Source organism: Nerophis lumbriciformis, linkage group LG28, assembly GCF_033978685.3.
Source record: "Nerophis lumbriciformis linkage group LG28, RoL_Nlum_v2.1, whole genome shotgun sequence".
In the NCBI taxonomy this organism is placed as follows: Eukaryota; Metazoa; Chordata; class Actinopteri; order Syngnathiformes; family Syngnathidae; genus Nerophis; species Nerophis lumbriciformis.
In genome coordinates this window covers 17,455,567-17,468,565 of record NC_084575.2, presented here as the reverse complement: position 1 = coordinate 17,468,565, position 12,999 = coordinate 17,455,567, and the positions used below count along the sequence as shown (strand labels likewise).

At 39.5% G+C, this 12,999-nt stretch overlaps 1 protein-coding gene across 3 annotated transcripts in view; it reads left to right on the top strand.

Annotated features, from left to right (window-relative positions):
* The window catches only part of fgd5a (FYVE, RhoGEF and PH domain containing 5a), a 93,131-nt gene that overhangs the window by 25,229 nt on the left and 54,903 nt on the right, over window positions 1–12,999 (top strand). For all 3 annotated transcript variants that reach the window (XR_012051412.1, XM_061923803.2, XM_061923802.2), the window contains exons 6-7: window positions 11,288–11,439; window positions 11,559–11,715. Coding sequence is in view for 2 of the 3 variants with exons in the window: in XM_061923803.2 (XP_061779787.2) it covers window positions 11,288–11,439; window positions 11,559–11,715 (309 nt within the window). In the remaining variant the exon portion in view is untranslated. The remainder of the gene's footprint in view (window positions 1–11,287; window positions 11,440–11,558; window positions 11,716–12,999) is intronic.

Genomic DNA, 12,999 nt, shown 5'->3' with positions numbered 1-12,999 from the left:
TCTCCTTCTTCTCCCTGCTGCTGTAAAGCTTTGTTGAGGTTTATCAATGTTGATGCAGTGAGATCTACCTCCTGCTCTTGACATTACTGACACGTTGTGCTTTGGTGTGGTCAGTTGTAAAAGTGACGCAGCGTGTTTACACCAGGCATTTGCTGATCCTGTCGTTTTGTCTTTACTGAGAGATACGCTATATGCACAAAAGTATCGAGATTAATCACAGGGTTGCTGTGGATTCATTTTGATTGATCACAATTAAATGCCATTCATTTGAATTTGTTTCATTTTGCATGAGCGAATACTTAATAAAGAAGGGACTATAAGCACTTAACTACACTGAACAAAAATATAAACGCAACACTTTTGTTTTATCTCTGAATTTTCATGATTGGAACTCAAAAGATCTCAAACTTTTACAACATACCGTATTTTTCGGACTATAAGTTGCAGTTTTTTTCATAGTTTGGCCGGGCTCCAGTGCGACTTATATATGTTTTTTCCCTTTTTTATTATGCATTTTCGGCAGGTGCGACTTATACTCCAAAAAATCCGGTACACAAAATACCTATTCCTCTCAAATATTGTTCACAAATATGTCTAAATCTGCTTTCGTGAGCATTTTGTCTTTGCCAAGCTAATCCATCCCACCTCAAAGGTGTGGCATATCAAGATGCTGATTAAACAGCATGATTATTGCATAGGTGTGCCTTAGGCTGCCCACAATAAAAGGCCACTCTGAAATGTGCAGTTTTATCACAAAGCACAATGCCACAGATGTTGCAGAATTTGAGGGAGTGTGCAGTTGGCATGTTGACTGCAGGAATGTCCACCAAAGCTGTTGCCCGTGAACTGAATGTTCATTTCTCTATCATAAGCCGTCTCCAAAGGCGTTTTAGAGAATTTGGCAGTACATCTAACCGGCCTCACCACCGCAACCCAGGACATCCACATCCAGCAGGTGCACCTCCATGATCGTCTGAGACCAGCCACCCGGACAGCTGCTGCAACAAGTGGTTTGCATAACCAAAGAATGCCTGCGCAAACTGTTAGAAAGCTCATCTGCATGCTTGTCGTCCTCATCGGTGTCTCGACATGTCTGCAGTTCGTCGTCATAACCGACTTGAGTGGGCAAAGGCTCACATTCGATGGCATCTGGCACATTGGAGAGGTGTTCTCGTATAGATGATTCCCGGTTTTTACTGTTCAGGGCAGATGGCAGACAGAGTGTGTGGCGTTGTGTGGGAGAGCGGTTTGCTGATGTCAACGTTGAATCGAGTGGCCTATGGTGGGGGTGGGGTTATGGTATGGGCAGGCATAAGTTATGGACAACAAACGCAAGTGCATTTTATTGATGGCATTTTGAATGCACAAAGATACCGTGACGAGATCCTGAGGATCCATTGTTGTGCCATTCACCTGAGACCATCACCTCATGTTGCAGCATGACATTGCATGGCCCCTTGTTGCAAGGATCTGTACACAATTCCTGGAAGCTGAAAACATCCCAGTTCTTGCATGGCCAGCTCACCGAACATTGATGGGTGGATCGGCGTATACGACAGAGTGTTCCAGTTCCTGTCAATATCCAGCAACTTTGCACAGCCATTAAAGAGGAGTAGACCAACATTCCACAGGCCACAATCAATAACCCGATCAACTCCCTGCGAAGGAGATGTGTTGCACTGCGTGAGGCAAATGGTGGTCACACCAGATACTGACTGCATCTCTGAGACCCCCCCCCCCAGACCTCCAATAAAGCAAAACTGCACATTTCAGAGTGGCCTTTTATCATGGGCAGCCTAAAGCACACCTGTACAATAATCATGCTGTTTATTTAATCAGCATCTTGATATGCCACACCTGTGAGGTGGGATGTATTATCTTGGCAAAGAAGAAGTGCTCACTAACACAGATTTAGACAGATTTGGGAACAATATTTGGAGAGGAATGGGTCGTTTGTGTATACGGTAAAAGTTTTAGCTCTTTGAGTTCAACTCATGAAAAATTGGAGCAAAAACAAAAGGGTTGCGTTTATATTTTTGTTCAGTATATATAAGCACTTAACTATAAGGACAAAACCATTTCTGCTTTTCTAAACAAATATTTATCCACATTAATGTCGACCTGTTACTTCTTCGGTTTTTTTAAACGTGACCTATGATGATTTTAAACCACATTTAAAATATTTTAAAGGGTAACATTATCACAATTTCAGAATGGTTAAAACCATTAAAAATCAGTTCCCAGTGGCTTATTATATTTTCCGAAGTTTTTTTCAAAATTTTACCCATCACGCAATATCCCTAAAAAAAGCTTCAAAGTGCCTGATTTTAACCATCGTTATAAACACCCGTCCATTTTCCTGTGACGTCACATAGTGAAGCCAACACAAACAAACATGGCGGAAAGAACAGCAAGCTATAGCGACATTAGCTCGGATTCAGACTGGGATTTCAGCGGCTTCAGCGATTCAACAGATTACGAATGTATTGAAACGGATGGTTGTAGTGTGGAGGCAGGTAGCGAAAACGAAATTGAAGAAGAAACTGAAGCTATTGAGCCATATCGGTTTGAACCCTATGCAAGCGAAAACGACACGACAGCCAGCGACACGGGAGAAAGCGAGGACGAATTCGGCGATCGCCTTCTAACCAACGATTGGTATGTGTTTGTTTGGCATTAAAGGAAACTAACAACTATGAACTAGGTTTACAGCATATGAAATACATTTGGCAACAACATGCACTTTGAGAGAGCAGACAGCCCAATTTTCATCAATTAATATATTCTGTAGACATACCCACATCCACGCTCTTTTCCTGAAAGCTGATCTGTCCAGTTTTGGAGTTGATGTCAGCAGGCCAGGGAAGCTAGGGTTTAGCTCGCTTGTCTGCGGGAACAAACTGCCGCCATTGCGTGCCGTGCTACCGAGGTCCTTTGTCCCTGAATTGCTCACACACTCCGGCAGATTCAATGGGGGTTTGGTGGCAGATTTCTTTGACTTTATCGTTGGAAATGCATCTGCTTTGAGTGTCGCAGGATATCCACACATTCTTGCCATCTCTGTCGTAGCATAGCTTTCGTCGGTAAAGTGTGCGGAACAAACGTCCAATTTCTTGCCACTTTCACATCTTTGGGCCACTGGTGCAACTTGAATCCGTCCCTGTTCGTGTTGTTACACCCTCCGACAACACACCGACGAGGCATGATGTCTCCAAGGTACGGAAAACAGTCGAAAAAACGGAAAATAACAGAGCTGATTTGACTCGGTGTTTGAGAAAATGGCGGATTGCTTCCCGATGTGACGTCACATTGTGACGTCATCGCTCCGAGAGCGAATATTAGAAAGGCGTTTAATTCGCCAAAATTCACCCATTTAGAGTTCGGAAATCGGTTAAAAAAATATATGGTCTTTTTTCTGCAACATCAAGGTATATATTGACGCTTACATAGGTCTGGTGATAATGTTCCCCTTTAATGTGGGCTAGATAATATGTATTGGTTATGCTTTGGTGTAAATTTTGCTCCACAGTCACATTTATAACCCACGTTCTGCATACCGGTATGTCGTTTCTGAAGGTGTTCCCAGATTGCAAATGAAACCACACCCCACCCTTTCCAAAAGTATCATAATGTATCTTTTGAAACTGTTCACTGTTTAAATATATATCTTGAAGTCGCCACCACAATTTTTTTTCCATGGTCGAAAATACATTTCATAAACATTATATAGACTCAACTGGTCACAACATTAGGTACATCTGCACACTCTCGGATCAATTCAGAACGCATAAAAAAAACTGCTCTTCGCAACATTTATGTCACTGTATGTCGCCTGTCGGTGTTATTATGCAAATGGCAAGATTAGATGAAAATAAAACTTGATCTTATCTTTTTTGTGTTTCCTTTATAGCCTGAAGCAGAGGGGGAGGAGCTCCTACCCTCTGGTTGAGAGCTTGACTTAATGTTTAAATAATTACGTCTACCTGGCTCTGACGGCACGCCACAGCCAGACTGCAAAACTTCACAAACAGAGGCATCCAAAACTGTGTGCAAGCTCACGTTAAAATGCATGAACATTATGATTTAACGCTTTGACATACGAGTATCCAACATTGTAACAACCTTTAATAAGTCAGAAAAGACTAAATTCACCATAGGTCCCCTTAAAATGCTTCAATAAAAGGAAACTCCTTTCTGTGTGTGCGCATAATAATTTGTCGGTCAACTGTCCCGTCTGTACAAAATACAGTAGTTGATCCTGAATCATTATCTGAATCGCAGTAATGCACTCCATTTTGCCTCAATTAATCAATATACTGTAATCAGAATCGACGGAATTATAAAGGGTCAATTAAATACTTATCATACACAATCCTTATGGAAACAAGCAGTTAAAATTGTCTATTTGATCTTATTAGGCCTGTAGCTATCGATTAATTTCGTGATCGATTAGTTTGTTCCATTGAGTAATCGGATAAAACACACTTTATAGCCTTAATGCGTATTTTAGGGAAAATAGTTTTAAAAAATAGCAATTTTTCTGCTTGCCCTAACCTGTTTTATTTTTTGTAATTAATTGCACTTTGAGCATGTGTGCGTTAATAAAAGTTTTAAATAAAAAACTCTCTACTGATTGACGCCACACAGATGATGGCACCCACACCACTGCTCTCATGTACGCTCTATTGCAGTGGTCGTGCGGGAACTATAACCGCATATTTAAAGTTACGGGCACTCTATGTGGTCCGGATTTCATAAATTTTTATTTATTTTATTTATTTTATTTATTTATTTTTATTTTTTATATTTATTTATTTTATTTTATTTATTTTATTGGTTCATTAAACAATTAATCAGAGCAACAGTATATATAGATATGAGCTTTTCTCAAATTCTTGCAGCCCTAATTCTTTGACACACCCAGTATATATATATAGGCAATTAATAATAATTATTTCATCCCATTTTTTTCATTCACTATAAAATAAAACAATGCTTGCCAGGGGATTTAAAGGTGAGATGAAGTAAGTAGGTCGGCCATGCATCACCGCCAACTGCTGTCTGGCATTTTGCTGGACGACATACCTTCATTGCTGCCACATAAGGATATTTACTATACCTTGCAAACCATGAATTTAGTGTTGACCAAAAACATGACAATTACAAGAGCTGTATGACACATTTTATGCAAGAATTACTTTTATTTGATACCAATAAAGTCCTAAAAGGTAGATGCATTGAACACAAAGGAGGCCATCAGTAATCCTGTACTTTCTAACCTTGAACATTGTGATGTCGTACTGTATACTTGTCCTTGTAGAGTCATTTATGAAAGTCTACTTTAAGTATAAAAGCTGACATCTAATATAATGACATTCCACTGTAATGCAAATACTATTCATGGGAGGTTCACTCACTGCATAGTAAACATCCATGCTGTTTGACATTACAGTATTCTAAAATTCAAACTTGTGTTATTACGCTGAAAGAAAGCTGCATTTCTAATGATGGAGGGTTCCCACGCATCCTGATAAACCTTGTAAATGATTGACCAATTTTACAGTTATGACCATGACAAAAAAATACAGCAAAATTGATGCAGAAAGCAAAGCAAGGCAAGGCGAAACACACTCAAACACACACAAACACACACACACTCGGTATGCAGCCGTACACTAAAGTTTACAAACACATAACCTTCGCCCCAGCCATCAACCAATCCGATTCCAACAATTTTTTTATCCTATTTGACACAAACGTTATTATTTGATGCATGTTTTGGACTCCGGCGATGATGTTGCGGTAGAAAATGGATGGATGGATGGATGTTTTGGACTAAATTTAATAATGGGAAATATTTATTTTTTAATGCAATATAACAAATTGAACATAATTAGGCCAAACTTCCTACACTACAACTCTCACTGAGGATTGACCCCAGTGTGTCTACTTTACAAGCTGGGGTACCTAGGGTTTATTCTTTAAACTAAAACAAAACCATATTAGCATCATACGGTATAATGTAACAGTCATAATTTCTGAAAAAAATGTAGGTCTGCATACTGTCTGTGCCTTATAATGAAATTTCAGTAAAAGAGGCGTAACTCTGTAAAGGTGACAAAGGTGACTATTGAAGCCTATTTCCAAGCTCTGTTCCATAATTCATAAGAATATGTCATACTTTATTTGTTAAAATGGCTTTACTCCCCACAAGTGTCATTTGTAAGGCGTGAAAAGGCTTCATTTACCGGTAGCTTGGAAGTATTATAGTGGCTGAGCATGCTTGTTTTTTCTGGGAGAGTAAAAAAAAAGAAAAAGTCAGAGACTCATATAAGCTATTGTTCCATTGTCTGATAAGGAATAACAGAAGCACAAAAAATTCCTAAGTCTGTCTGCACAAAGGAAGGGAGGCTGAGCTCCTCTTTTATAGGACTTTTCGTATCACAGCTTCAGCATACGAGGCCTATTATTTTGTTCCTTGTAACCTGTGACCTCCAGACAAATTCTATTACGACCGAGCATGACTCGCTGCTCAACACACTGCTCATGTTGCTTCTTGACCCGCTTTACGTGACGAAAACGGGTATAGGCTGCACAAAATAACGTGTGCCTGTGTAACGGAGTTCGCTTGAGCTGTTTAAATATGCTTGTCTATGGCAGATGTGATGAATGTTATCTTGTACAAAATCAATTGTACATGATGAACGGCATGTAGCGCCAAGTGTCAGCACATTATCTCGTTGCCAACTGGGACATCTCTATTTGCTTTATGTCTGGGCTTTACGCAGAACTAAAATAGATGGACTCCAGACATCCATTGCTCACACAAAGACTTTATCAATGATGCTAATGTTTCTAACACCGTTCGACTGATCTTTGTCTCCAGTGTTCCCTAATTCCTTATATTAGTTTGTTACTTGCTTAAGATTATTCTTTACTGAGAAATGAATCGTGCAAAATCAGTGGCTCTTTCCACCAAGACTGTTACGCAACAACACCTGGTGGTACGTTTCCTGAATGTCTGGACAGAGCCCAAAGTGGCGGGGAGGTGCTGTAATGATATGAAGGGAGGGCGGCAGGAAGGATGTTTAGGAAGACCTGACCTTCCTCCCTTTTCCCTTCCTCTTCAGTGCTCATTCTTTAACACTCTCGGGCCACATCATTAGATACACCTGCACAATATAATGTGATGAAGCATCAGCGTGTGCTTTTGCAAAGATACAGAATATTGTTTTAAAAGACACTGGCAGTGAGGTATTCATTTGATTTTTATTATTGTAGTATAACAACATAATGAAAGCTCGTTGCAATAGATACTGTAAAGTAGCTAAAAACCTTATTGACAAGAAGAGCCTTTAGGGAAAATTAATACTCAAAACTATTAGGTAAATCTTCGGATTACGCACCAGTTCCAAATTAAGACTTAAAGGTGTTGTTTACAACATTTACGTGGATGCCTATATGGCGCTAACTTTCCAAGGCGTTGTAAGCATTATAATTCACCCTCTTTCAGCCTTTATTACTGATGTACAAACCCCGTTTCCATATGAGTTGGGAAATTGTGTTAGATGTACATATAAACGGAATACGAAACGAAATCATTTTCAACCCATATTCAGTTGAATATGCAACAAAGACAACACATTTGATGTTCAAACTGATAAACATTTTTTTTTTTTGCAAATAATCATTAACTTTAGAATTTGATGCCAGCAACACGTGACAAAGAAGTTGGGAAAGGTGGCAATAAATACTGATAAAGTTGAGGAATGCTCATCAAACACTTATTTGGAACATCCCACAGGTGCACAGGCAAATTGGGAACAGGTGGGTGCCATGATTGGGTATAAAAGTAGATTCCATGAAATGCTCAGTCATTCACAAACAAGGATGGGGCGAGGGTCACCACTTTGTCAACAAATGCGTGAGCAAATTGCTGAACAGTTTAAGAAAAACCTTTCTCAACCAGCTATTGCAAGGAATTTAGGGATTTCACCATCTACGGTCCGTAATATCATCAAAGGGTTCAGAGAATCTGGAGAAATCACTGCACGTAAGCAGCTAAGCCCGTGACCTTCGATCCCTCAGGCTGTACTGCATCAACAAGTGACATCAGTGTGTAAAGGATTTCACCACATGGGCTCAGGAACACTTCAGAAAACCACTGTCAGTAACTACAGTTGGTCGCTACATCTGTAAGTGCAAGTTAAAACTCTCCTATGCAAGGCGAAAACCGTTTATCAACAACACCCAGAAACGCCATCGGCTTCGCTGGGCCTGAGCTCATCTAAGACACAAAGTGGAAAAGTGTTCTGTGGTCTGATGAGTCCACATTTCAAATTTTCAATTTTCAATTTTCAATTTAAATTTTTGGAAACTGTGGATGTCGTGTCCTCCGGACCAAAGAGGAAAAGAATCATCCGGATTGTTATAGGCGCTAAGTTGAAAAGCCAGCATCTGTGATGGTATGGGGGTGTATTAGTGCCCAAGACATGGGTAACTTACACATCTGTGAAGGCGCCATTAATGCTGAAAGGTACATAAAGGTTTTGGAGCAACATATGTTGCCATCCAAGCAACGTTACCATGGACGCCCCTGCTTTTTTCAGCAAGACAATGCCAAGCCATGTGTTACATCAACGTGGCTTCATAGTAAAAGAGTGCGGGTACTAGACTGGCCTGTCTTAGTCCAGACCTGTCTCCCATTGAAAATGTGTGGTGCATTATGAAGCCTAAAATACCACAACGAAGACCCCCGGACTGTTGAACAACTTAAGCTGTACATCAAGCAAGAATGGGAAAGAATTCCAGCTGAGAAGCTTAAAAAATGTGTCTCCTCAGTTCCTAAACGTTTACTGAGTATTGTTAAAAGGAAAGGCCATGTAACACAGTGGTGAATATACCCTTTCCCAACTACTTTAGCACGTGTTGCAGCCATGAAATTCTAAGTTAATTATTATTTGCAAAAAAAATATAAAGTTTATGAGTTTGAACATCAAATATCTTGTCTTTGTAGTGCATTCAATTGAATATGGGTTGTAAAGGATTTGCAAATCATTGTATTCCGTTTATATTTACCCTAACACAATTTCCCAACTCATATGGAAACGGGGTTTGTAATTATGTAAACTACACCTGTACAAAGAGTCCCGCGATCCTTGGGGGGGCCTTTTTTTGCGTATAAGAAGCACATGTAAAATGTCAATTAATAAACGACAGGGCGCTTCATTTGACATTTTACCGCTAAAGTATTCCAAGTAGGGCTGGGCGATATGGCCTTTTATTAATATCTCGATATTTTTAGGCCATGTCACGATCCATCCATCCATTTTCTACCGCTTGTCCATTTCGGGGTCGTGGGGGGTGCTGGAGCCTATCTCAGCTGCATTTGGGCGGAAGGCGAGGTACACCCTGGACAAGTCGCCACCTCATTCGACACAATATATATCTCGATATTTTGTCTTAGCCTTGAATGAACACTTGATGCATATAATCACAGCAGTATGATGATTCTATGTGTCTACATTAAAACATTCTTGTTCATACGTCATTAATATATGCTCATTTTAAACTTTCATGCAGAGAGGGAAATCACAACTAAGTCAATTTACCAAAACTGTATTTATTAAACAGTTATTAAGCAGTGGCACAAACATTCATGTCATTTCAAAACAGAAAGTGCAAGATTGTCAGAGACATTTTAAAACAAGCTATTAGTGCTGATGTTTGATCAGCACTAATAGCTGATCAAACAGCTATTAGATATCTGCATGATATCACTAAGATGACATATCAAAACAACACTAAATTAAAGTGCACTTTTTGTACAGAACGCCACTACTATAGTTTAAAACAAATAAAGTGCACTTTTGTGCATGATGTCACACAAGATATTTCAATAACAGTCAAATAAAAATTAGCTGCATAATAGGAAATCAAATAGTGTATGTCCTTTGCTATGTAGTAGGTTACTGCAGACGTTATCTCCTTCTGTTTTTGACAATTTTTTTCATACGGTGTTTATCTGGAAATGGAAGACGCCAGCCTCAATTGGGTCAGTGCTGGTTGCTTCGGCGTTTTGTTGGGTGTGGCACCGGCGGGAGATGTTGACATGCGGAGTTTCAAGCACTCCTTATTCTCTAGCGGGTGACTTTTCAAATGATGGTACAAATTAGTAGTGCTGCTACTTTTTGTGGCAACGCTTTTGCCGCATACTTGACATATTACGGTTGTCTGTTCAACATCTTCCCGCTTGAAGCCAAACCACCGCCAGACGATGGACCCCGTGCTGTTTTTCTTGGGAATTAATTCTTCTTCCTCCAATTGTTACCAGATTCGCACCTTCTCTCTCTCGTATTACCATTCGCACTGCTCCGCTTGCACCACCTGCCACAGCTAACTTTACCATGCCGCTACCTCTCTGCTCGGCGAGGGCGTATGACATTGCACACGCCTGCGCATATGTGATGTATGTAACAAGGTGCGCTTGTTTTATCTCTCTGTGAGAAGGAGAGACAAGAAACCGCGAGAAAAGCCTGTAGTGTAATGCCCGCAGCTAAAAGCAACTGCATGAGAACGTATACTCGAATACTCACGATATAGTCATTTTCTACATCGCACAGAGACAAACCTGTGATATATCGAGTATATTCGATATATCGGCCAGCTCTAATTCCAAGCCCCTTCCTTCTCCATCACTGATATTAATTTAATGGTAAAGTTCCCTAGAAATGATCAGTGGCCAGTTCAACAGCAAATATCGTATAACTTATTTTAAAATAATCTTTGTCTGTAATATCTTTCCTGTGAATGATCACCCTCGATGGCGCATGCTTTGTGAAACTTCCGGCTGTAAAAATGAGAGGCTCTTAAATTCGGTTCGGCCCCTGGGTTTCAGCCCAGGTAAGCCCCTGCATTAAAGCATCCAGTACATTACATTGATTAATGTCAACAAAACATTGACCTTGTACTTAAATAATGCAATCATATTGCAACCACAATATTAAACATATTGCTAAATCAATGCCTCTTTTATTATTTCAACTGCATGAATCTGAAAGTTATTACATTTTGTGCTGAATAAGGACCAGGAGAGTCCAAGAGTCATCTTTGCTTTTAGTGCATCCTTCATGGATCTCATTAAATGTGCTTGTGTACATAATATTTTGTGACTATACACATTTTTCTTTAGCTTCCAGTCTTTTTAAGTCCTCTTGTTTTTTGTTTCATTTTTCCAATCTGTAGAATGTCATCTAATTACCACATTATTCCCTTTCATCTGTTCAAGGACTTTAGGCCAGCGGTGGCTGAAGCCGTGGGGGAGGACGGCAATCCGGTTGTGGAGGAGCAGAGGTTGGAGGAGATATTGGGTGTTCTTCCTCAGGTCTTCACCCTCCATAGCAACATTTTGGCTGAGCTGGAAGAGCGCATTAGTCAATGGTATGCAAATTATTCACTGTTGAAATGAAATCATAATTTTGTAACCCAAAATGTGAGAAATACTGCACAACAACGTGTGGATTGCACTTAGGGGGTTCCATTTTCCTTCTCTTTTGTAGGGAGGAAGGCCAACAGGTGGTAGATGTAATCTTGTCACATCGTGAGGACTTTAAGGTGTTTGACACCTTCATCTCTGAGTATGATCGCAGTATGTCCATACTGGAAGAGAGCTGCAGAATCAACTCTGCCTTCACCAGCATTGTCAAGAAATTTGAGGTAAAACTTTGCCTTGATTAGACTAAAACTAAACCTTGAAAGCCTCTATTCCAGGAACTGACACTGAAATTTTCCTCAGCAAAAAGTTAGCTCTGTAGTCAATATTCAGTCAAATCTATAAATGTAATACTAAAACTGTATTTAGAAAAAACATGATAAACGCAGTCAATCTATCCTCCCAACACACCTGCTGTACGCAGGGGGCTTCAGGAGGTACTCCACTCGCCTCCTTCCCAAAGAGGGGAAGGGGATGTATAATGTCCAATGATTCAATTGTTAGGTTGATCGTCGAATCAGAGTCCTTTGAATCGAATTCTCGATTATTTCAAGACAACCTTAGTAATAATTAATTGGACGAATTAAGTCAAAAATAATGTAATTCAAATGATCTTTTTTCATGTATTTGTACAGAAAGTGTATCAAGTTCCTTGCCGATTAGAAAAAAAGTCCTCGACTTCTTAATTGCCGACTTCTTATACTGCCTTGCTCACACTAACCCCCATAGTGAGGTAGCAGCACTTTGCAAAGCAGAGATGCAGAGGTTGTTCTTGATCAGCTCAAAACATAAAATCAAAATAAAATAATAATGCTTATTTAAATCAATATTAAGACATGAAAAATGGATATTATATTAATATTGCAATATTTTGTCGTATCAATATTTTCCACACCCCTAATTTTTATGATTTGTTTAGAAAACCTAAGCAGTTTTATGTTTTGCATTTTGTTTACACCTTTACTGTATCGAATATTAACCAAACCTTGTCCTTAATACCAAGGTGGAATATTAAACCCCGACAAATAACCCTATATTTATGAAGTGACACATTTTGAGTGTGAATCTGATGTCTTATTTTCTATTCACCCAAAACAACTGACCTAAAAATTTCATTCTTTCCTGCGATGACATTTCCGTCCTCTTTCACAGTTTTTATACCTACTCTGTATAATTTTTCTTTTCATCCTTGATGCTCCCTAAAGAATATGGCATCAGGGGCTTGGGTAAAAAGAGTGACAGTCAGCTACATTCTCTTTTGCAGTCCTTTGTATTCCAACTGTATTGATTCACATCATCAGCACTACTTATAGAGTTATTTGGAAAGCAAACGTGCACACTGGTGTTAATGGCTACATAGACAGCTTTAATAAAAAGGACAGGATATTAAGATAGCCAGGGAAGATAACCACGTTTGTCGCAATCATTTTCTTATTTCCATGCAGCTGAGTGCTCGTCTTCAGAATAGATTTAATGTTTAGAGAACTGCTTTGTGGACACATGTGGGT